Source organism: Lineus longissimus, chromosome 17, assembly GCF_910592395.1.
Source record: "Lineus longissimus chromosome 17, tnLinLong1.2, whole genome shotgun sequence".
Taxonomy (NCBI): Eukaryota; Metazoa; Nemertea; class Pilidiophora; order Heteronemertea; family Lineidae; genus Lineus; species Lineus longissimus.
The window spans coordinates 3,339,962-3,366,574 of NC_088324.1; the positions used below are offsets into that span (position 1 = coordinate 3,339,962).

Consider the following 26,613-nt stretch of genomic DNA (forward strand, 5'->3'; position numbering starts at 1 on the left):
CTTGTGTTTTGTTTTATATCACGATCAGCTCTTTTCGCGATATGATCATGATACTGGCGCTCGCATAGTAACGGATTAACGGATTAAGACATAATTTCATGAGGGACAAATCGTTATGGCTGGGGCTCTGAGGTAAGACAAAAAACTCTTGCTTTTTTAAACCCTCGGCATTACATTTTCATTTGGGGGTCCGCCGTGGCTAGACCAGATTTTGTTTCTGGATATTTTTCATTGATTGTTGGCAGATAAGTAGATGGACACACCAAAAATAGACTGAACCTTTCATCCATATTTGTAGAAAAATACACGGCCCACACCTAAACCTAAATTTACATTTCTCACCGCTGTATCTCATCAAAGGGCAAAATCGTGAGAAAATCGACCCCCACGAAATTTCATAGGGGTCGATGAAAGCTGAGTCATTACCTACTCTGCATTAGTCAGATTAGCTAGGCTGACAATATAATGTAATCTTTCCAATCTTGTTAGGTGGGTTTGGTTTTTTGCCATTTAGATAAGGCATATTTCGACAGAAATAATGACAAGAGTTATACAGCGCATTCATCACGCGGATGGAAAATGTTCCACTATTATGAGGCTTTTTACCGACTTCTTAACGGTTCGCTACGTTTTACCTGATTTATCCCACAAAGGTACGACGTCTGCCTTTTCACTGAAAGGTCGGATTTCCAGAAAACATATGCAAGGGCTTTTCGTAAAAGTCTCCCCCGCTTGAGCCCAGTGTGGGCTAAACCTGATGCACTCAACTGTGACATACGAAGGGTCCACTGAGAGGAGCTAAATTATTTCCCATTATTTCTAGGGTCATTCTCAGTGTTTGGTTCACACAGTGTATTTTAAATAAAGAGTCAGGCACCTAGGAATCGTATGGTTTAAGGGATTGATACCGAACAGGAGGTATTGGTTGTCTCACCCAAACCGCGAGGGTGGAGCTAAAATGCAGACCAATTTTGGCCAATATTTAAGCTCCACCCGAGCGGTTTTGGTGAGACAATCAATACCGACAGTGAAGTATAAATTTTATTCTAAAACATCTCAAATTAAATATCGAATAATGTGGTTTACATGCTTTTGAAATGCTTCCACATTTTGAACCAACCCAAGCGGTTTGTGTTATCTTACCCTAACACATGTGGTGAAAACGAGGCTATATGCATTATGCATTATGAAAATGAAATATTCTCACTCGGGTGGTTTAGAATTCGACATCAAAGCCAACGCCCGTTCCGAAAGACGCGCCTTGGGACAGAGCTCTCTCGGGTCACGCGTTGATCGACCAAGCTAATTCCGCACTTCTGGAACTCGAACAATTCTTCGATCAGCTGATCATAGCCATTACAAACGCTCCGTTTTAAAGCAAACGCCAGCTTCACATTCACTGATATAGTGTCAAAGACAACATTGATATGAAAAGCGATATGTTTCGTCTGTTACTTTTCGACAGTTTTGAGAAATAGTGATGGGACTGATTTGAGAATAATTTTCGAACATCAACAGGTATTTTTGTAGTTAGAAGTTTAGTATGTTGTCGGTGCGTAATGGACCATCTAAGTGTATCGTATGGTTCCATTTTTTGTCAGCGAATGGGATATTTATATCTTATGAATTTTGACAGACTACAACGAGTTTTATAGGAGGTTTTTTTTCGCGTTCGCGGTAAAAAACGAAATAAATCTGAAAAAAATGTCTCAGTTTTTGTGGTAAAAAGTTTTACATTTTTAAACGGATTTCAGTTTTGTAAAAAAAAAATTAAATTTAAAGGCCATATATCAAGGTTTGAAAACATCCTTGATACTCATGAAATATGTTGAGGGTTAAAAAAACAAGATTCCAGACATTAAAAAAATTCTAATAATAGAGTCCTTATTTAGTTATTTCAATTTTCAATTTTAAACTATTTGAATTTCCCACCACACACAACTTTAGATTAGTTCCACATGTGGCCGCTAGGGATTTTTTGATGACGTAGGTCAGGTCAGTCAGAACAAAGCAAGATGGCTTCCGCATACAGTTCCGAGAGTGAGAGCAGTGAATTTGAGGATGTTTTGGTCGATACAGAAGGATATTTAAATGTTGAGCCATACATGTTCGAGCCATTGATATCACTAGATCATAATGAGAGTGATCATTCGGACGAAAGTGATTAGAATTTGTGGTTAATCAATTTGCATGGCAGACCTGCCGATATAGCAAAGAAGACATTGATAGACGGTTGCAGATGCATAACATGTATGATTTTTGAACAGACTAATGTTGCACAATATTGTTTCGCCTCGTCAGTGTTGTATCGCCAGTTATGTCATGACGCTGAACTACTATTGAAAAGTGACGGTATTATGCACAATCATCTTGACGTGACGATATAATGCCGTGCAACGTTAGATAGGCCTAGATGTCAGATGACAATAATCTGTCTTTGACAGTGGCTGTCACTGACACTGACCTGTGTCGCTGTCACCTTGCTATGGCTGGAACACAAGAAGACACTATGCGGTATCACAGGCCCCAATAGGGCCTACACATTATGTATAACAACCGACCTCAGCATCCTCGGGCATTAAATGCAATTGACATGGTTGGAACAGCTGTTTTTAGCATTTAATATTCAGTTGGATGCAGATATCCGGCTTCATGTGATAATCCGTATCGATAAAGTGATCACTGCAAAGTTTGGCCGAAGGCCCAGGCTTCCAACACTCCAAACGTTTGCACTTCCGAATCCACAGCTTCCTCCTCTCTCGTTCAACTGGCTTTGGAAATTCATGAAAATGGGTCCCATCCGTCATTCGATTGTTCTTTGTGCTATCCTTGACACAATTCGGAGCCACACAATACACCATAGTGAATGAAACACATTACTTCCAGGTGTGCATAATTAATTAAGGCCCTCCTGCTTTTATGATTGCATGACATGTACAGATAACCTGATCTACATCACAACTTTTGCTGAACCCGCCGCCTGGCTCTAACAAGCCAGTTGCTAGCCTGATTAGGTAATCAAGTTGTCAAACACATAATTGGCTATATCTTCAAAATGGATGGAGCTAATTGCATTTGGTTTTCTGTATTGTATAAAGTGTTAGGTACACTTTTGAAATCGTCTTACAGCAGAAAATGGCAAAAAACCTTGATATATGGCCTTTAATGTAACGTATTATAATTATTACTATTATTATTATTATTAAAAACATTTTTATAGCGCTTAACGTTCTAAGCGTTTTACAATTTATAATAAAACAATAAAACATTAATACATGACAGTATAGAATAAAAGTCATTACTAAAGAAAACGTGCAAGTGGGATTTAAAAAAAAAGGATTCAAAAGAATTTCTTAAAAATATGAGTTTTTAGTGCAGTTTTAAAACGACCCAGGGTACTCTGGCCACGAACACTATTTTGTTTTGAACCTCAGCTCAGTTTGTAGCTGAATTAAATTTGGCTTTATCATGGCTTCCAGTAAATTGCCCGAAAGAGAGCTTTAGACCCTATAAATGTATTACCAACATGTAGGAATATGGTGCCTCTGAGTGAGATAAGCATGTTTTTATTTGTTTTTAAGTAGCAGTGTGGTTGGAAATGACATTTTATGTATTTTGCCTTGATTTCCATAGAAACCGATTTAAAATGTCATTTCCTATAACATATCAAAAGGAGATTTTTGAAAACATGCTCATCTCACTTAGAGGCATCATGTTTCTATGTGTTGGTAATGGTTTATCGCCATTTCGCCTACAATCATTTCGCCTACAGCCATTTCGCCTACCAAAAAATGCCATTTCGCCTACAGCCATTTCGCCTACCTGTCATTTTGCCTATTTCTCATTTCGCCTACTTGCCATTTCGCCTACCTGCAATTTCGTCTACCCGCCATTTCGCCTACTCGCCATTTCGCCTACTGCCATTTTGCCTACATACAGAAAATGCCATTTCACATAATTCTGAATATATTTGTTTTAAATCCTCGGTATTGATACCAGTATCAGTAAAAAATATAAGTTATCAGGCCTTATACCTACTGTTGCAGAGGATTTGCAAATCCACCACATTTATTTGGTATCTGTCAAAAACATATGTTTGGCCCTATGTAGGCCTACTGTAGCAGAGGATTGTATCCCATTTCCCTTTGAGAGTCCCAATCATCATACACTAATTTGTTGTTGTTGAAGCTCTAATTTGGTTACTGGATTAATTACTGGATTAATTGGATCACTATTAAGTGTGTCACACAACATCAGCAAACTAACTAATTTTCTGCTAATGTATAGTGACCGTACTCCTATCTGCCAGCTAAAAATTCGCCTCAAACCACCTCTGTTCAATACAAATATCCAGAAAGTTCTACTTTCCTTCCAATTCATAAAAAAACAAAAATAGAAGTAAAAGTAGGCGAAATGGCTAGTAGGCGAAAAGACAAGTAGGCGAAATGGCTAGTAGGCGAAATGGCTAATAGGCAAAATGGTTATAGGCGAAATGGCTGTAGGCGAAATGGTTATAGGCGAAATGATTGTAGGCGAAATGGCTGTAGGCGAAATGATTGTAGGCAAAATGGCGATACACCGTTGGTAATACATGTACATCTAATAGGGTATAAGTCCAACCGTTCAAGATTTAAGTGTACATTGATTCTTGTTCTCCTGTACAGAGCTCTATTCGTGGTCCGATGATGAAGTTATTAACAACAATTCTAACCTCTCTATCTCCTACACCCACAACTGGAAAAACTTAAGAATTGGGTTTCTATGGTCAGGTAGGCATACTCTATCTCACAACACATTAAAATCATTTGCAGCCTAATAGTCGCTCAGCTCCCGGACTATTTATTTGACCTCATTAACCCCAATCAACATAGGCCTTTGATCTTTAATGCCTTATTTCTCGAAGCCCCCAAGGTATTCTAGAAATCAGAATTTTTAAGGAAAAATCGGACGATGTCAGACTTTTGTCGGATAAATCATCAATCAGACAAAGGTAAAGAGAGACCGTTAACATAGGTGAGAACTCGGAAAAAGCCTGAGAGCATGAGAACTTCTGTCATTTGATGAATTCTTATTATGACTTACGACTTCATCACATAAATATAACAAGATATAACGCGATCGAGGCGAATCGCAATGTATGTCCCCGCTCCGTGGGCACCAGTGTCCACAGGCCTGTCGCTAAACTGGTTTTGAAGTTATAGGGTGTAAAGGAAAGATGGCCTCTTGCTGGCCATATTGAATTTCGGAGCGCGACCAACATCGATAGGGAACCTCCCCCAATCCACCCTATTAAACCATTGAATTTAGAGATCAATCGGGATACCTGTTCTTGAGTTATAATCCGAAATGGGAAATCCAAGATGGCCTATTGGTGGTCATATTGAATTTCGGAGCGCGACCAAAATCGATAAGGACCCTTGCCCCATCCACCCCAATTCACTATAGAAATTACAGATCAATCTGGTCACCAGTTCTTGAGTTATAGTCCGGAATTGGTTGCGACGAACGCGGCGGCGGCGGACACGGAGCCAGCTGAAAACATAATGCCCCACCTCGTTGAGCTGGGACATAATGATGATGATGATGATGAAATGCCTTTTGCATATTGGTGATTACGCGGCATGAAATCCAAATGTGGAGAAAGGTCTTTGGTCTTCAACCAACAGCAGCTGGCAAGCCCATTTTTGATTCATGATTAATACATAACAAGATGGCGGCCTGGGGGGCCATATTGGATATCAGGTGGGGCCAGAGAATTATACAGCACCTTCCTTACCCTAGGCGGTCATACCACAGAAATATCAACTCCCTCACACAAGTGCTTTTGGAGTTATAGGTCGGAATGCTAAAAATCAAAGATGCCAACAGAAGGCCATCTTGGATTTCGGATTGCGCCCAAAATCTGTAGGGAAACTCCCCTACCATAGGCCATTACACCATAAAAGCTTGAAGTCTGTCGGACATGTGGTTCTTCAATTAACGAGCGGAATGCACAAATCTAAGATGGCGGCTGGCGGCCATATTGGATTTTTGAACGCGCCCGAAATCGATAGGGAACCTCCTCAACTGAAGGCCACTACACCAAAAAAGCTTGAAGTCTGTCAGACATGTGGTTCTTCAGTTAACGAGCGGAATGCACAAATCTAAGATGGCGGCCATATTGGATTTTTTAACGCGCCCAAAATCTATCAGGAACCTCCCCTACCGAAGACCATTACACCACAAAAGTTTGAAGTCCGTCGGACCTCTAGTTCTTCAGTTAACGATCGGAAAACAAAAATCTAAGTTGGCGGCTGGTGGGCATAATTGGATTTTGGATCGCGCCCGAAATCAGTAGGGAACCTCCCCTACCATAGGCCATTACACCACAAAAGTTTGAAGTCTGTCGGACATCTGGTTCTTCAATTAAGGAGCGGAATGCGAAAACCTAGGATGGCGGTTGGCGGCCCAATTGGATTTTGGAACGCGCCCAAAATCGATAGGGAACCTCCCCTACCATAGACCATTACACCACAAAAGTTTGAAGTCTGTCGGACCTCTAGTTCTTCAGTTAACGAGCGGAATGCGAAAACCTAAGATGACGGCTGGCGGCCATATTGGATTTTGGAACGCGCCCAAATTCAATAGGGACCCTTTGACACACTAGGCCAACACCTCCTAAAAATTCAAGTCAGCCGAACAAGGGGTTCTTGAGTTATAGTCCGGAATTCAGTGCGGCGGCGGCGGCCGGAAACCACCCAAGTACATAATGCCCCCACTATGGCGGGGGGGGGGGGGATAATAATTAGACATGGTTAGTTTAAAATATCTTGACAACTAGTCTTTTTATTTATTTTGAGTGAAAGCTCGGGTATACATTAGCTTATTTATGTACATTATGGTAGTCATACCGTGTTTTCATGTGTTTTAATGTGTTTCATGTGTCTCATGAGTTCTTGTGTTTGTTGTGCCCTTACCTTTTTTCCGTGGTATTCTCGTGTCCTCTTTCCAACGTTCAAGTATGGTAAGTTAGCGACCGCTATTTCATGTGTGAGAGTAGAATGACGCTAACTAACCATACTTGAACGTTGGAGAGAGGACAAGAGAATACCACGGAAAGAAGTGTAAGGGCACAAAAAAAACAAGAAACACATGAGACACATGACAACACAGTAGACTTAATGACCATCAAAATGTTCATAGATATGAACTGGGTAAGCAACTTTACCAGTTAGAATTTTACAAGGACAGCGCAATTTTATCTGCATCCCACGACCTTTTGTCCTTTTATACGATCAAATGAGTCTCGGCCATATCCGTTCAGATCAAAAGCTTGAAAAATCTTCTACGATTCTTGTTCAAAATCTTGAATCTAGAACCTTTAACAAACTAAACATAATTCTATTTAGATAAGAATATTGTAAGATTTTATTCGGAAGTTTCGACCTTGGTACATGCACACTACAATCGTCACTCGGTAGAATTAATCGAGCGCTCCCAGGTCAAACAAACTGATAGGATTATCAGTTTTCATCTTATTCAGTATCCTGTACATGTACATGTATTCATTCCAAGTTTCATGTAAGAGTTTTTCTTTAGGGGATTATTTCGCCAAACCAACGTTTCGGCCTATACTTTTTATATTTTCTCGGGCGGCGAAAATGAACGATCTCATTTCCTGTTTATAGGTCCGGTGCAGATCAGTTAGTGAGATACGGCCTGATGAACATGTGGACAATAGCCTGAAATAGGTTTCCGTTCTGAAACTTACGTATGACTTGATGATGCATCAACTGCTTTGATACCGACTGAGGCTCGTACGAACTTCGCTATAAGATCATACAAAGAATCTCTCCAAAACATTGAACGAATGTGCATGCAAATGAAAACGGAACTATATTGAGATTCGATCGAACTAAGAATATTCATTTATTGAATCTCATCTGAATTTTCGACATTTGCTGCCCTGACTGTGAGTTCTTTTTTCAGGTTATTCGACTGTTTGTAAACATATAGTTTTGATATGTTTCTGGCCTGAATGCTCGACTAGCTTATATTTGGTGAACAGCAAAAATGGGCAGTATCTGCTGAGGACTCGATCCCGGGCGGCGGGGCTTTGCTAATCGCACATTTTTATCGTTTAGTTTCATTGGACTGGCAGCAGTAGTGTTAGCGGTATATTCACAGTCCCCTCGCAGTAAGTATCAGATACGTTACGAAGTAAGTATAGGCTATCCTCTTGGCAAGAAACATTGAATCACCATATTTCTCTGTCAATTTTGACTTAGGCCTACTTTTGTCTCACATTCAATGATTCAAATTAAATCACCTCTTCAACACAATTTCCCCCCACATTACTCTCAAGTAAAGCTATATCTATATCCAAACACACTCCCCTAAAAATTACTCGTCTGGCTGATCGACTACTTGAAGAATAATCATAAAAAATATCCATGACTAAATAAGGTGCCTCTACCTTTCACCGCCCCCCCCCCAAAAAAACCCCCAACTAAAACCAACTAAATATAAGGATTTCAACTTATTAACACTTTTGTAACTGATGAAGTATCCACATAATTCATTGCAGATGTAGGTGACACTACACTTCAACAAAAAGAGATAATCATAATAGATAATAAATAAGATAATTGTTTGTAACTGTTGAAATACCAATGTTTTTATTCGTTGCAGATGACGGCGCCTCTACCTTCGAACCAACCAACCTAGCCGAAGAAGCTCCCTCGTCTACACTTCAACCACCCAACCATGCCGAATACGTTTCAACAGTGAAAGGCAGCAGTCTCAAGACCATAGCAACAACATCGATAAAACTGGCGACGACCACGCCGAGGCCGAAGCCGCCACGACCTTGTTTCATTCAGCTGCACGACAAACTGAGATTTTATGCCGACATCGACGAAGTTTATGATTATCTCGACTCGCGCGTAAAAACATCACAAAACCTCGTTCCTCAGGCATACTATAAATGTGTTGACAAGGCTGATGCGACGCGTGAACAAGTAAAAACGTGCATGAATGTACCAATCACAGCTATTGAAACATGGCAAAGGACCCGTGCCGTGGCTTGGTATGACTTTGATCCAAATCTGTACAGATTATTTGCATTCTACAAACAAGTCTTGTCACTTCTTATCCCGTTTATTTTGGGAGTCATTGGTAAGTTCTAACAACGCTCATAACTAGAAGGAATGATGGTTTGTCAAACCGGTGTGATAGTTAATTGTGTCCCCTTGAAAAGCAGTCATACTATATTATTCAGTAACTGTACAGGGATATATGAAAATAGATGCCTTGTTCTTTATATGGAACATGATTTTACGGCGTCCCAATACGGAACAATAACGCTCAACCCTTCGGAGGTCATTGTCGACCAGGAAATGACCCCCCCCCCCCCTTTAGGTTCACTGTCGACCACATGTCGCCAGTACATTGTGCGTTGAAAACCCATTGATATACAGGGGGTATAAAAAAAACCCGGTGTGCAAGGGATAGTAGTCCTAGGGCTGATAGTCCGTGTAACAATAGCCCGCATTGCTAAATGTTTTGGTTAGGGTTAGCGGTACAATAGATCATGCTGCTTAATTGATCAAATACAATGCTACCGGACTATGACTCCAGGGGGACTATATCCGCTGTCACACCGGAACATTTGCTCTTTTCTCTAAAACAGCAGACTCCCGTATACCCCGTCGTCAAAGCCAACGCGATTCCGAAATTTTCTAAGTCCAGCGAAGTTGTCAATTTTTACTCTGACAATAGCAATGACGTTCATTTTACTCCAACAATAAACATTAATGACCCGAACTATTACGGGACACTCAGTTATGTCAGTCCTGGAGGTTACCTGGAGTTTGCGAACAATGTTGAAACATGTAACATTGTACATGTGTTGTCAAAGCTTCAGAACATTGGGCTTGATAGTGGACTATCCATGTTCGCCTAAAATCCTGCAGCACTCAAAACGCAAAATTAAAACTGTCCTTAGAAATGGGTAGTGCGTTGCAACCGTAGAATGCTTACGACGGACTAAAGGTTGATGTGTAAATGAAGGGAGGGCAGATGCATTATTTCAATGACAACTTGCCATTCCTTTCACCGAGATATGGATACATTATCTGATGAAGCAAAGAACAATTTTGTTAATTCTTGATAATCTGTGTCTTCCTCTAAAAACTGTAAATCATCATGCTTGTCACTCTGCTCAATTTCAGCTAATTGTCCAAGTTCTACTTGTTGACCTTCATTGTTGTCAATAATTGAGCAGATGGCTATCTCCAGCTCCAAAAGCACTGATCCTCTCCCAAGACAAGCTGATCATTTTCACGACCTCTCGCAGTTCGATTTGGGGACTTTCGTACTCATGGTAGTTGGCATTTAAAAGCTTTCATGATGCTAATATTCAGAGGGGTTCTAGGACACCCCCCCCCCCGGTCAATTCCCTCCCGACATTGCCCCCCAGAAAATTGCCGGCCCCAGTAAAATAACCTCCGTGTGCACTCCCAAGACTCCCTCCTTCCAGCCAAGTCCTATGTCGAAGCAAAGCGGTGACTTTATATGGGGTTTTATGTCATCAAAATTGTTTATGATCTCACCCGAAACTAGGCTGCTTGAATTATAAGCAGTCATTGTGACAATTACCCCAATGAACGATGTTCTCAGGCAGGCTCAGTTTCGTGATATCAGAAGGAAGTGGTTCGTAGGAAATCCATGGGTAATCCCCTATTCATGGCAATTGGACAACAAAGACAGGGGATTGTTGTGAGCCACTTTATACAATCAAGAAGTAATGTCCTTTTCATATTGGTATAATAGAAAACATTGTGTTTTCCCTGACAGTGCCTGACGATACTTGTAATTCCTGAATGACTGGTCCGTCTGCATCAGCCCGTTGCCCATTCAATGTTGCGAGCTCCTCATACGTATTGCCTAGGTCATCTTCATTTGCTAACCAATCGCAAAATGTCCATGGATGGATTCGATATCGGCACGCGTTTTGCGACGGTGTCCTCGCATACGCATGGCCTAAAAGGTGGGCCTGATTGTAGGCTTAATCATCTAAACATCGAATCCATGAGCTGATGAATAGGCATGGAGATGTCGCCTTGGGCTCGGGATACAAATCGATGTCAGCATTCCCACCTTCACCATCTTCATCATCTGTCATCGTGGCCATACATGTACAGTCATTCCAGAAAGTAAATGTCCACGGGTTATTTTTAATATCACAGAGAAAGAATAAGATAATTGAATGCGGTTTTCAGCAGAGAATGGTATATCTAGTTGGTCATGTATCTGTTGTATTTGGAACCAACTAATCCTGTCTCTTCATTATGTAACAGGCAATTCAAAAAATGTCCAAAAAGTAACTTTTTTATTTTATTTTATTTCGTTCTTTTTCACAATGTATGGGTGAACTATGATGCAACAAAGGTTTTTGCTATAAGTACTAGAAAATTCATGCTAAATTCTTTCATTTTGAAGATAAGTTTTAGCTCGCTACAGGTGATTGCTTTTTCAGACAGCTGGTGAGCTTTGAGAACACCCCTCATAGTCAGCAATGCAGTCAGTCAGGGTCTTTATGGCCAACTCGGCTCAAACATGAAGGATTAGGGACCTTTATCAAAGGTTATGGAAGAGATTTAAAAAATTACATAAAAATCCTAAGCAGAAATGTGGATTTGTCATCACTATCGAACACACTCTATGAAATTGCAAGTGCCAAAAAATGATGGTCACAAAGCACAGTTCATGGGCTCATTTGAATTTTTGAAAAGTCACATGAAATAAAAATGGTGATTTTTGGACCTTTTTTGAAATGTTTGTTACATAATGAAGGGATGGAATTAGTGCATCCAAATACAACAGATATATGACCAACTAAATATATCATACTCTGCTGAAAACCGCATTCAAATATCTCATTTTATCTCTAACATATTTTTAAACTGGAAGGATTGTACAACGGCTCAGGAACAGCAAATACTGATCACAAGAGCGATAATTTTATATTCACCAATACTTCACATGAAACAGCGCCTTTAGGTTGGGGGGAAACCCCCCAAAACCCCTGGTTGGGAACCTGCTATAGTTCCTTCCGCCAATTTTTTGTTTTGATAGACAGTTTTCTCCGTGTATCTCTTTAGCAGTAACTCAACTCCTTCATCATAATAGCCGGCAAAGAAATGGAAAATGTCCCCCCCCCCGAAAGGTGTCCGGACTATCGTAGTCTGGCACTGTGGCAGATTCTTATGTAAGTGCAAGCTCTATTAAACTCGCGCAACTGTCAACATGGAGAGCCAATACTTCAATAAGTCAAATTTAAGCCCATGTACTTGAGAAACATTGTTTACATTGGATACGTATGCACGTTAACCATAGGAGCTCTTCGCAGAAAAGCCTTCACACACGCTTCACACAAGTCTCGGACAATTATCGGTACTATTGAGCCATCAATTATCCTGCTATTAATGTGCGGGAATAGTTAGACCAATTATGATCAAATTCCGTCTGTATTCCCAGTCGAAAGGTGACTGATGTCCCTCTCGAACCCGCTATTATTGAAATAAAAATTGACAACTTCGCTGGACTTAGAAAATTTCGGAAGGTCCTTGGCTTTAACGGCGGGTATACGCCAGTCTACTGTATTTACGACTCCAGGATAGATATGACAAATACATGTAGGTCATATTATGCGTGTGGACCTTAGCTTCAAATTTTGAATAGCGTTCTGTATGGCTGGTTAGTCACTGTTTAAACCAAATGGCCTAAATCCCATTTGTCGCAGGGTGAGCATTACGTTTGTAATTTATACTCTGTGTCTTATTCACTGCATAACATTCTTAAGTAATGCCCAGATGGTTGGAAAATTGTCGTCACTCGATTCAGGTATTGAAAAGGGGCAACATCCTGAGCCCACCAAAGATCACGAAACTTCCAGCCTGATTTATCCTAAAATGAGCATCAAGCACTGGAATGATCTATAAAGATTTATTATTTCCAATTAAGTAACGTTCGCCGTTTACGTTCCGTTTTAGATTACGGGCCCGATCAACAGTCCATCCCCGCAAAGTCCGAGCCGTAATGTCTGTTTTTGGCGCGAAACATTCCTTTTGAAAGTGAGTGTTGGATAATTTTCCTAGATGGGACAGGTCTGTTAGGATAACCGACGGGCGAAGGCTTCTATCACTCTTCCAAACTTCCCAAGCGCGCATATTCAGTGACAATCTCCCGTGGCCTAAGCTGCCCCATTTTTCCAATCATCATGCAAATGCATCACATTATGTCCTACCATCTGGGCATTACTTAAGAATGTTATGCAATGAATAAGACACCGAACGTCAAATACAAACATAATCCTCACCCTGCAACAAATGGGATTTTGGGCCATTTTGTTTAAACATAACCTAACAAGCCATGCGCAACGCTATTCAAACAAGAATTGTGTCAATTTGAAGTATCCATACGCATAATATGACCTACATGTATTTGTCATATCTATCCTAGAGTTATATAATTATGGGGGAAAATAGTAACTGTTCCGTTTTTTTATTGATACACCCTGTATACACAGTTGTTTTATCCCCCGTTTAGTTATTTTTTATCGGATAGCTGGTGCTGCGAACGATCCATTGGTCAACCTCTACATCCGGGGTCTACTTGATTAGCAATTCAAAATGGCTGCACCATAGACCCTGGATACTCGTGAGACAAAACCACCATTGATTTTTTAAGCCTTTTAGCAATGTTTGACTGCGTCGCATCAAATACTGCGTGCGGTTGTGAATCTGAAATTTTGATATGACATTCCGGATAGGCGGGCAAGTAAATGGTGAAAAGTAAACTGGTAGTTGACCACGAACATTTTTCGATAATCGACAAATTGGACAGACGTTGATATTTCCACTCTTTTCAGCCAACTGGCAGAAAAATCTCAAAATCTTCATTTTTCCAAGAATTCAAAAATGAATGATGATGACGATGATGATATATGCTTCAAACTGCACTCAAAAGAAAACCCGTGATGTACTGAACAAACTTTCTTTTGCTCCAAAATAATCAGATCAGTGATTTCTGAGCTACAGGCTGTGAAAGACAAGGCACCAAAAAATGATAAAAAGAAACCAAAACATGCATGAACTCCAAGGGATTAGTACTCATACCGCTGCATACGTTCCACTAAACATTTCTACTCACAACAGTTGATGAACATAGAGATGATCAAGCAAAATTATCATGTATTTCTTATTGTTTCCGAGACATTTACCTTTACCCCCGAACTTCTTACTTCTTCTGCTACCCCGAATTCGTAAATGCGTCTGATATCCTCCTGATTGTTTCTTTAGGTAATTCGCTCGTGCTCTTCACCATCTTCTCCTACCTTAAGACGAGGACGGTGACCAACATTCTGCTGGCTGCCCTGGCTACCACAGACCTCCTGACGATGTTTGTCTCTGTTCCTGTCAAGGTATGCACCCATTTCATCAATTAGTAGGCGAGAATTGGGGCAGCGGTAGCACAATGGAAGAGAGTCGGCCTTACGATCAAGAGGTAGTGGGTTAGACTCCCGGCAGAGTCACTACTTTGTTCCCCTACTGGTCGGGTTCAAGTGTGCACCTTTTGTCTGCTCCCTAAAACCCCCGATTGATTTCTGTGGAAACCGGGGAAATAGTATGGTGTCTGCGCTTTGAACAGGGAATCATGGAAAAGCATTATATAAATATTATAAATAACTCAATTCCCGTTTTCATCCTTGACTCAAAGGGGGTCTGCTAGCTCAAAACCCCATAATTCACGTTATTCCTGCCTTAATTCCATTACGTTATTTTGCCCCAAACCTCCCAGTAAAAAGAGTTATTGCCTAGCCCAATACACGGTCTATTGTCTTTAAACAATGCCTATAGGCCCAAGTCCCCATTGTTGTACTGACTTATCAATGGGTTATCAGGGTAAGTCTCAATGCTTTCGGGAATGTTCGTGATGAGTTTTTGGATCTTCTACAGAATATACCCATTACCCCCAGTGTACGAATCGAAAGTGAGGCATACTCTGCAAACACCAAAGGGTGCACATCGAGTGAGAGGGATCCAGTGTATAAACTATTTGGAAGAAAAAGTCTGAACTCGATTCAATTAAAGTCCTCCGAACTGTCTAAGGCTTACATTTTAAAAATGGTAGTGCAAAGAATTGACCAAACTATTTTTATCTTTAAAACTAATATTGATATTGAAATATCAAATTTGAATAAAGTAGACTATGGCATCAAAATTGCCAAACAAAAAACTTTAGAATGTATTTCGACACCAACTTGATGATAAGCCGAAGAATTTAGAATGATATGTTGGCGCTGATCTGTTTTAAAGATACAAATAGTTTGGTCGTATTTATCTTTTCATTTCCATGTTTTGAATGAAAGCCTAACCGAAACAGTGCGGTGGTCAGTGGTCGAATAGTTTTCAGACTTTTTTGTCCGAATATTTGAAATACTGATCTCCGGACTCTCTCCTACGGTGTGTCTGAAGAGAATGCACTGGGGGGAATGGATATATTCAGTAGAAAATCCAAATGCACATCACAATCATTCCCGAGAGCTCGGCTTCGGTCTTACTCGGGAAAGTTTATTTGAAAAGTGAGCTCTAATTCCATTAAAACGTTTAATCTTCAAATTAAATTAAAGTATCACTTCAACCATTATTTATATATGCCAGTGTCATTATTATTCCCTGGTTGGAAAAGCCACCCATTAAATGATTCTTGTATAATCTTAAGAATTGAAAGTTGAGTTCGAAAAAATATATATTTCAAACAATTCAGGATTTATGTGAATTTGTAGACAATAAACATTTCTTCATTTACCTAGATATTTCAGCGACTAAAACCAGACGCAATGACATTGGGAGTTGTTGGATGTCCCGCTATTTACTACCTTCAGTGGTTGTTCTACCATGCATCCATCTATACATTGGTTGTCATTGCTCTGGAAAGGTACGTTCAACCCAGCCCCCTCCTCCCACAACCACCATCATTTCAACATCTTTGGCAGTGATTACGAGTATACTTTTCCCTGATTTATCAACAAAAGTCCGTCATTGTCAGACTTTTCACTGAAACATCGATCAGAGTTCTAAAAAAAGCGTGTGAAAATACTAAGACTTCCCCAAATAGGGCATTAAAGATAACAGGTCTATGTTGAATGGGGTAGATGAAGTGTGAGCAAAACACTCGGAGTGATCTTATTGAGTAATTACAAATAGGGTCACCATATGGGCGTTTGGTTCACACCATAATGCATTCCATTCAACTGAGACCATTGATCTTGATTGCCCTATTTTGGGAAGTAGCCCTAGTATTTCTCATATTTTTTTTTAATCTGACCTTGAGGGAAAAGTCGGGACAATGTCGGACTTGTGTCGGATAAATCGGGAAAAAGTTAAAGAAGCCGTTAAGATGTCGGAAAAGGCCTCCTATTGATGTACATGTATAATTAAATCTTTTGTTACACACATGAAGCACCAACAAGCAACCAGGAACGATAGCTAATGGTTCTTGTAAAAGCCCCTGTGGTCAGAATTTGGTACCCAACTAGGTCAAGAGTCCAGATAGGATTGTTTATTTCCTATATAGTTTCGTGTATATACATTATGTACATTCGCTACAACTTCTTGCAAGATTCTTTGTTGTGAGCTCACTTTAGAATCATGTAACAAATCAATGTTCATGCCCATATATACGAAACTGAATGATCCTTAGGGCCTACTTAGAACGTTATAAATATTGTATTTGGAATTTTGTAACCTCAGGTAGTGACAGATAAGACAAAGTTGACAAGAATTTGAGGCTGGGGTTCACCTATGACACATCTATTGTGCGCTTCCAACAAAAATATCAATACCATATTGATCGCAAATGGGTACCTTTTCATTTCAATGTATGTTTTAGTTCCAACCTTTATCTTCCAATTCTGCATAAAAATATATCAATTTGACTGATTAGAATAGAGTTAATTGGCTTTTAGAGGTCATACTTTGAGTTTTGAACAATCCTGCAACCTTTAGGATGCGACATATCCGTTTCAAATTTGGACTCTCACATCGAGGCATGGTGCGTGCAGGTGCTAAAGATCCGTTTTTCTGAGAAATACATTCCATTTAAATGGCATAAACAAATTAATGCCCTAAAATGTCTCGATTTACAATTTTCTGAATATTGCCTATATACTCTAATCTCCCACTTAACTGTCCCATTCTTGAACCCGGAAAATCATCAGAAAATCCTAAGTCCAATAAAATGGGGTGGGGTATGGTCGGAAACAGAATGCCCTGGATCAATATTATAATTGTTCTGTCGACTTCCTTGTCACACCCCAGAGCCTGGCAAAGAATTACACTAGGCCTAATCGGGTGAGGTTACGGATGACCTCAGTGACATAACAATTACGTATTCTCCAAAACAGTATAAGAGAAGTTGGACAGTTCTTGTGTACTCATTGATGTTTTTGTCAGAGGTTCGATTTGTTAATCGACGAGATGCGTTTGTTTTGGATTTTTGCTTTGCCATTGGATTTTGGGTCGTGAATTCGATGGATAACGGTGACGACGGTGATGTTGGCGGTAATGGTGGGCATGGTGATGGTGGTGACGACGGAGGTAATAATGGTGCGGCTAACGAAGGCCAAGAAAGGAGACATCTTCATGGCTACAGCTTGAATCAGCGTTTGGACTACGTGGATACTTTTAGGCTGCACCATGCGATGGGCATTGCGCATGCCCGGTCTTGTCGTTCTTTTGCCGTACATCACCGCATCCATCCAAGGACATTCTCAAGATGGCTAGACCAGTATGAAGAGATGTCGGAACGCCGCGACAGGTGCACCCAAATTGAGAGGAGACGGCGGAGGATTCGGCAGCATGGCAATGATGAACAAGGTAACTCATTTTTGTCAGGAATTTACGAAAGATGTACAATTTTAAGTGAAGTAGGCCCATAAGATTAAGGCCTGTACTCACTGACGCGTTTTTCCGCCGCATTTTCACCGCCGGGCGGGGAATCCTTTGTTCACCTAATGAATAACAATTGATTTCCGCGCCTCGGTGAAAACGCGGCGCAAAAGCGCGACAGTGAGTTCAGGCTTTCACTGTGAAATGAGGTTTTATCCATAGTTCGACATTATTCAGGGACTCTTCTTAGATTTCAGGCATACTCTACTCTTCTCCCCCTCCGATTCATCCCTTCACCGTCTGCTTGATAGGCCTACCGTTTGTCCTTTTCAGCGTTTTGGGCAGACATGGAAAATCAGCTCAACGACTGGTTTATTCAACGCCGCCAGCATGGAATTCCAGTATCCGGGATCGATCTCCAGTCACAAGCAGCCAGGGAATACAGACAATGGTGGACTAATCTGACGGAGGAACAAAGGCAGCAGACGAGAGCGCAAAGGCCTCGCAATCAGGATTTCCGAGCGTCAGATCACTGGCTGACCCGATTCAAAGAAAGGTAAAAACAACGAAGCCATTTCGTAAATTGGTATCTCACTTGGGTTGGGTTCTCTCACAACTTTTGTTCTGCCATAATGGAATAATGGGCCCAATGACCAAGAAATGGACAGTAATGGGGGAGTAAGCTACGTTTTTCAAAGCTAAAAGTGGTCTCCTTTTCCTTTCAGAAAAAGAATAAGCCATCGAAGAAAGAATAAGGACACGCGAACCCTCCCCGACAACGCTATGGAAATAGCGGCCGTCTATCGTAGGGAAACGTCTCAAATAATCCAAAATGGAAATTTCCATGTGATCATCAACATGGATGAAACATTTGTCAACTTTGACATGGTGCCGAAAACCACAATGGCTACAACAGGATCACATTCGATCGACATCAGATCCTCAAGAGGGAACGGGAAGATTGGATGCACGGTAACCTTGGCCGTCTCCAGCGATGGACGAAAACTACCAGCTGAGGTCAACTTTAGGGCTTGGATGCTGAAGGCGAAGTTATTGCAGAACTGCGAGCCCATGCTCCCCAGAACGTGCGAGTAAGTAAACCTTTTCATTAACTAATCCTGGTTTATTAGCTGTTAGATGACCATATCATCTTCAACTGCCAATGGAGCTAGCTCTATGATCTGCCTGCTCCTCGTGTTTAATGGTCTTTTTACGAATCCTGTTCTATTTTTAGAATCATTGCAGTACGTTGATCTTTGAAACCATTTCCCAAAGCTATCAGCTGGCTGAGCAACAATACAATCGGAGAATGAGTCATACATTTTCATGAATTGCACCGATTTATTCTTTATTTCTAAACGAAACGTTTTAATCTTAGGTTACAGGTACTCCGAATGGCTGGGCAAGACATCAGTCATTGATCGAATGGTTGCAAGCCATTGTTGTGCCATTTATTGCCGGAGCAACCTTTCTCCTCATCTTGGATCGCTACCCTGCCCATAGACATCATCTGTTTACGGAGGAAATTCCGCGGCTAAATGGACAGGATTCGTTCATTCCTGGACGATGCACTTCAATTTTGCAACCTTTGGACTTAACTGTAAATCGCAGTTTTAAATGTCATCTCAGATTGGTGTGGAAAGCCTGGAAGATTGGACATACCGAAGATGATGGACACTGTGATCAGATTTCCCGCCAGGAAGTAGTACGTATGATCAGTCTCGCCTGGGAAAGAGTGGCATTCCAAGTGATAGTCAGTGGGTGGAGACTAAGTGGACTTCTTCCGGACGGGAATGACGACCCAGTGATCCCGCATCCAGCAGATGGGGAACTTGAAGAGGTTAATGATGAGCTTGAGTTTGACCCTGATGACGCTGATGTTGACTTTCATGATGAATAAAACCTTATCAGAATGTTAATCTTCTGTTCAATTTTTTCTTTAATGCCCATTATCAGGCAGTAGATCACCCTGTTCTTTCGTCCCAGTTCCAATCTAGTGACTTTACCCTTCCATGTCAAAGACGAGGCCACTCTTTTTAACTACAGGTGATGAAATCAACGATCAGGCCCGATCACAGTTTAAAGACTCCTTGTGGGTGTTCCTAGACCACTTCACTGCTTAACTGCAGAATAGCCAGGACTCTTCTATAATCACCCTTATTCCATTGGGCAATTGATCGGTTGTAGTAGCTCCCATTGTGTAAATACAGTGTGTTAAATGGTGAACGAATCGCCACAGTGATCTTGAGCTGTTACGAAACCGTGACCCTAATTGCCCCGGTCGCCCAGCCGCAGTACACGTAAACGACTACGTGACTAGGCAAGATTGTCGTAAAGCCTTACAGTGTCCATTGTCATGTCACTACTCCAGGCTGTTCCATAAATTGAGCTCTGCCCCAACCAAAATTAGCAATATTCGGACTCAGTCACTTGCGATAGGGTTTGGAAATGGGACAGGTAAGTGGGAGATTAGAGTATTTCCACCAAAATATTTCGAAAAAGCGATCAGTAGGACCTGGATTGTACAGATGGCTATATCGTACAAAAATATTTTTTCAAATAATGGATGTATTATGTCCATCCATAAAAGAGAAAACTTGAAACATGAATCTGAAAACATCGCGTGCCGACCGCCAGTTACAGCTTTTTTATTGTAATTCACTTCATTCTCGCCACTCCCTATAGCTATTTGGATATTATGAGGTCAGCTGTGGTCAATTGTAAACCAGGTCAATGGACCTATCTCAGACTGAGGAACCATGAAAGGCGAAAACTGCATTGAATTAAATTTTCGAGAAGAGTATATCTGGTCGACGAAGGGAATTAAATCTGCAGGTGGTGGTGTGATATAAGCATTAGTTCAGAGGATCGCGGGTTGTCACAAGTGCTGGCTGTATGTGAACCCCAACCTTAAGTTGTCAATGCAATCCCATTGATCTCATGCATTCATGTATCCCGTGTATTGTCTTGCAGGTTCCTTACAATATGCTATCCTCTAAAGTCGAAAACCATCTCGACTCCCAGCACCACGAAGATAATCCTAGTTATAGTGTGGATTCTGGCGCTGGTCTTCTCGATACCAGCATCTTTTTTCTACGTAAGTATGAGCCATTGGTCCACTTTCGCGACCACTTCTCTTAAGGCGGAGGTGAGAGTAAAAACAGTTCGCCAGCGCCAGGCATTTTGTTATTTGTTTGTCAAACTACAACGTATGCATAAAAAAGAGTTGGCGTTTCGGGGGGGTTGCGAAAACTCCTTCGTACGGATTAAAGCGCATACGAGACATGTTTCTGTCGCACTTAACAGCAATTGTAATCACCCGTCGCTGTGATTCAAATTGTTCGTTAGAGTGGTTCTTTGATAAGTAACACCAAAAACATTGTTTAACAGCAAAGTAAGTGTTGTATTTGTTAAATGTCACAAAAAGGCCAAAAACAAGATAGACTCAATGGAATGTTTTATAGCAATGCTATGTATGACATTGCTTGTCGCAAAGTGATATCAAAGCGACCAATTGTCAATGTGATGAAAGAAATTGTTCACTACAGATCGCTAATCAGAATGTGTTTTTTTTATCAGGTTGAATATGATATACTTAAAGATGTCAATAGTTGTTATCCAATGTATGGATGCGGTGATCATGCATCATCCCGGCAGCAGCTCTATTATAAGCTTGGCGAGATTGCCTATACGATCCAATATGTTATAGTCGGGTGTATCATGTTTAACTATATAATTCCTCTGACCTTTATGGTCGGTGCGTATGGAGCTGTGAGCGTCTCACTCATAAAGAGCATCAGAGCCGGCAGGGAAATGAAAGCAGCTGCAAGGTAGGTAGCAGTAAACTGACATGTCTTCCTGCAATATCATATACTGGGTAAGCCTAGTCTATGAAACTCTGTCCCTAGTTATTGACTTTGATATTATTGTTTTGGTCAATACTATAAATTAGTTGAGACACACACAGTTGATAGAAATTACAAGGGAAATGATAAAAATGAATGTACTCTGCACATGCTCAGAAATTGAAAGTGAGGCTATATATTTTGTCTGGACAACTTTACCACAGTCCTTCGAGTAATTCAAGATGAAAACTTCGAGTTTTTGTGAGTTCTGTGAGGAAATTTATTAACATGCGTACCAATTTAAACATTTTTCTGAATCGATAATGTGGGGGTATTTAGTAGTATCCATCTCTTAACCACGGAAACACAGCCGATTTTGCGTGGGTAATTTGTTATAACAAAGATCAGGCTAATTTTTAACTGTAAAAATGTTATGAAATTAAATTGGACCACCAGTATTTACGAACGGCGTACCCCTTTAATCGCTGGGTTTTAACCGACTTTAGGCGATGACTGCTAGAATACTGCAGAACCCCTTTAGCGGGCGCCTCTCTATCAGGACACCCTGTCTATAACGGACCTTGCAATTGTTGGTGCCGAACTTTTTGTTTTTTTAATTTGATCTTCATCAGGATATATCTCATTAAAGGATGCATTTGTCCGTCCAAAGGGTGTCTTTGATAAAGAGGTTTTAGTGTAAGTCATAGAGTTAGGTCAAATCATGAGGCAGATCACAAGACGATATCATTTATTTTCCAGCAATGAACAAGGAAAGACAGACGATGATGCTGATGCTAAAAAGAGATTCAAGGTGAGTCTTGGTTGTTTAAACAAGAAACTGATGAAGCATAGTGCAGGACAAAATGTGAAATTTACTAGACCCGGGTAGAAGTTCCAGAGATAAACTTCTGATAAATATTTAGGTTCTTAATTCAGATATTTTTTTAGTTTTATGTTCATGAAGTACATGGCGTATGAACGATTTTTTTCAGAAGTGAACATGCGCATGAACACAAGCCTGAATATGATCTCAACTAAGAATTAAGGGCTACACCGTTCATAATTACTGGTGGTCAAGTTAAATAAAAATCCACTAATACGCAATGCCGTAGTGCAGGTTCTATGAAATACATGTACGAATTTGTTGAAAGTTTGTGTTCATATTATTTATTATTATATATAGAGCGAGTCACGCCTGCGTTCGCTCTTTGTTGGCAGTTGGGTTAAATAAACCCTTTCGAGTCCGCATCACATTGTCAACTACCCATCCTTATGGTAAATATTCACCGAATCGTTCTTTCTTTGCAGATTGTTAAAATGCTTATAATGATAGTAGTGTTATTCGCTCTATTCTGGGCACCATACATCGTGTGGATGGTAATGTACATTTTCCCGTCCAGTGCAGGCGACTTCAGTGATAATGCTGTACACTGGATTGCATTCCACAATAGGGCAGCTTTCGAATTGGGTCTATCTATCGTCTATGGACTAGCCTATGCTAATAGCTGTGTCAATCCTTTCATTTACTTATTCATGTCAAAGTAAGTTGACGATTTTTACATCGAAATGTCACCTGGCAGGGTCAAATATCCTGATACAATTCTTCATTAAAATCTTAACTGATAATCTTACCCGAATCTTTTAATTAGTGTTCAGGCTTATGAACCCGAAACAGAAGAATCATAGGAGTTATCTGCATTTGCGACCTGGGCCGGTTACAATAATAATTGAAGAATTTTACTTGTAGCGCCGCTTTGAAATAAATTGTCAATGACGTTTTACACTCATAACGAAATGTATTTACTATTCTGACATCTGCATTAACAGGCATAACAAGTTTTATCATAAATTTTGTTTAAAGAATGTAAATAATTTATACATTTTTAAAGTTGATGCATTATTTTTTGGGCTAATCGCGGATCGGGACAACAACCAATACTTGATTCAGCCATCAGACCGATTTAAGTAAATGATAATAAATTAATTGATAATTGAGTTCAATTCTTTTCTTTCAGGTCATTCCGTGATGGTTTCCTCTATGCCGTCGGTTGTCGGAAAGGACGTGATCCCCGGATGTCATCAGCAGCATCCAAAAATACAATGTCAACGCGAGCTGCTTCAAGCGCTGCTGACTCTTCTGCTGCAGCCTAAGATGACACGGATTAATGTCCAAAGTATCCTCACGTTCGCTCGTATTGAACGCAGGATCGCAGGACTTTGCTAACTTAAGTCTGACATTTGACTCCAAGAACGGACGTTCTACATAATCGTAGATTCATTTGACGATACATTTAGTTTGTCTGAATCGAAACATTTTGTATAATGAATTTTGCCGGTTCTTCTTTAATAATATCATAATAAGGCTATATGTATATTCATCCAGGTCACTGCTCAAAGCAGTTTAAATGAAAACCTTAGGATTACATCCTTTTTTATATCATATTGTGAAGATGTGAATGACGTCAATACTGACTATATTGATACTGCAACTTCAGAGCCTCACAGCATTTTTTGTGTCTGCAGAAACAAAAGTGTTCAACTGCCCTGCATTGATCCAAAATAAACGACAGTCGATCGTTGGCCATGTGAGCGAAAAGGTAACAATTGCATTCAGTCAAACGTATATTGATCGACCTTAAAGCTGAACTGCATGCACAAAACCTTCTGAATACGGCCTGAAACACGATAGACCTCCAATGCTTCGATGCGCTTGATTTTACAAACCAGCAAGCCGTGGGATGATGCGGACCTTCGCAGAGAATTCTGGAAGGATCGGGACTCGAACTCGAGACATCTGGTTTTATTTGCCAACACTCTTATCCTGCTTCAAAATGCCTGTCGTTTTATACGCCTTTATAGAATGTGCAAACATTTGTGTGCAATCTTTGTTCAACATCTTTGAGCGGCTTCCAGTGGGCAACTGCAGGAAGAAAGTCATTTTTTCTTTGCTGTGCGTGATTATGTATGCGGAGTCAACGTTTTCTCTTGGCAATGTTCACCTTTGTCTTGGTATCTTCTTCTACTACACGTACTTGAGAAAATTTCTGGTTCATCTCTCAAAAATAAAACATAATCGCCATTCATATAAGATCTATTTGCTGGCAGCAGTTTACAAGAAAGCTTCCCTAGCTCAGACGGTTAGAGCGTTCGTATTCTGAGCCCGAGTTCCCGGGTTCGAAACCCTGGAGAAGATTTTGATTTTTTCCCTTCCATAATTCTTCGAGACTGTCCGCATCGTCCTGTTGCTTGCTGGTTTTTGAAATCAAGCGCATCGAAGCATTGGAGGTCTATCATGTTTCAGGCCGTATTCAGAAGGGTCTTTCGGTCGTTTGAATTTCTTACTATTACCGCATGGGGTGCTCTGGTTTTGTGCATGCAGTTCAGCTTTAATATGCAGAGTCTAAGATGTAAGGTTCTATGCGTTAACCTTAATAGATAATTTAAGAAATGCGAGCATACAGGACACTAGGTGCTATTTTTTATAGCCTTTTGTTCTTATTATCGCGATTAATCATGCTCGCGATATGGTTTCGTCAAGTGTTTTTACCGACTTTAGTGCGATGTTCCGGAGATTTTCATTTCACAGCGATTACACGAGAAACCGATTCACTAAATAATAAGGTGATATGATCTCCACTGCGTCTTATCATCTCCACAACTTTATGACCACAGTTTTATTGATACCGATTGTGTTACTCGGAGAAAATTGACATCCACTTCATTGATTGCTTAATGTTTTCACATTTGACAGGGACGATTGAAAAAAATAATGTTCAGTTGCTGTATGCTAGAGTTCGTGATAAATCATCCCACTGTCCACTGGACTGATTGGGTTTCAATGATTTAGAAAAATAAACTCGTGAATGTGGAATTTTTTGAATTGTCATTTTAGAATTGAAATTGACCCATCGAAATCTCCCCTAAATAGCACTGATAGTCGTTTGCAATCTCTGAGCACACCTTTGCCACACAGTGCACTGTATAAATATGCGAGTTGAGATTCAGTCAAATCACTCATTGTTCCAACAACATGACTTACGAAGCATCAGTTAACATCAGCAATAGTGATACTCCGCTGAAACTTGTGTTGTCCCTGAATGTTCAGTTGTACAACCGAGAACAAAACGAAGCAAAATGAAGGTTGGAATGAAAATTCGGAGGTTCGCCAACACTCATTTTGCAAAACAACAACAAACTCATCATAAAACCCAAACAGTTAAGATCTTCTTTGCCTGTTAATATTTCAGTTTTTAAAGAATATCGTTCCAAAAGCGTGGTGAGGCTGGCAGATTCAGAAGTTCATACGAATGACGAACTACGAAAGTATATCGCGTTATCAAGTCACTGATGCGTCGCGTGTATCACTTTCTAATCTTATTTGTACGAGGAATCGAGGGCAATTTTGCAAATGTTTCCATATTTTCTAGAAACTAGATGAGATTCAAATACTGGTGTATGCTGTCAGTCATTCAGGCGTTTTAAGAATATAACACACTGACGTTCAATCTGTTTACTGGATTAAAATTTATTTTAGAATTATTGTCAACATACTGCATGAAACGTGAGCACAATGCCATCAGTCTTCACAGGGGAAGTTGCGTGATCGCACGTACAAATGAAGCATTAGTTCTGAAGGAACTAACGAGGACAATGTTGACACTGTCGTCTATCGCCAGTCAATTTGAATCTGGTTAACAGTAAAAACTTCATAGTTTTACATTGAAAATGGATGCATTTTCCAATGACTGGGGTTTTGTAGATAGGCTCGATGGTTCTAAACCGATTTCCGACATGCCAAAGTCAATACATTGATTGCATCCGCTCTAAACTTGTTC

General features: G+C 40.4%; 2 protein-coding genes across 2 annotated transcripts; both read left to right on the forward strand.

Annotated features, from left to right (window-relative positions):
• Window positions 1–26,613, forward strand: LOC135501820 (gastrin/cholecystokinin type B receptor-like). The gene is made up of 10 exons (XM_064794148.1): window positions 1–132; window positions 8,124–8,176; window positions 8,671–9,156; window positions 14,343–14,464; window positions 15,857–15,981; window positions 20,907–21,030; window positions 21,513–21,763; window positions 22,538–22,589; window positions 23,087–23,319; window positions 23,794–26,613. Exons 1-10 carry the CDS (start codon window positions 116–118, stop codon window positions 23,927–23,929), a joined length of 1,599 nt encoding a protein of 532 aa, XP_064650218.1. The 5' UTR covers window positions 1–115; the 3' UTR covers window positions 23,930–26,613.
• On the forward strand, window positions 18,389–19,830 carry LOC135501473 (uncharacterized). The gene is made up of 3 exons (XM_064793602.1): window positions 18,389–18,489; window positions 18,659–19,024; window positions 19,312–19,830. Exons 2-3 carry the CDS (start codon window positions 18,717–18,719, stop codon window positions 19,352–19,354), a joined length of 351 nt encoding a protein of 116 aa, XP_064649672.1. The 5' UTR covers window positions 18,389–18,489; window positions 18,659–18,716; the 3' UTR covers window positions 19,355–19,830.

Excerpts from the sequence above, each read along its gene's own strand:
- LOC135501820 (XM_064794148.1), top strand. Across the intron at positions 15,982-20,906 it reads GTTGTCATTGCTCTGGAAAG|GTTCCTTACAATATGCTATC; the intron begins GTACGTTCAACC and ends ATTGTCTTGCAG. Across the intron at positions 21,031-21,512 it reads TACCAGCATCTTTTTTCTAC|GTTGAATATGATATACTTAA; the intron begins GTAAGTATGAGC and ends TTTTTTTATCAG.
- LOC135501473 (XM_064793602.1), top strand. The coding sequence starts at position 18,717 with ATGGAAATAGCGGCCGTCTATCGTAGGGAAACGTCTCAAATAATCCAA. Across the intron at positions 19,025-19,311 it reads ATGCTCCCCAGAACGTGCGA|GTTACAGGTACTCCGAATGG; the intron begins GTAAGTAAACCT and ends TTTTAATCTTAG.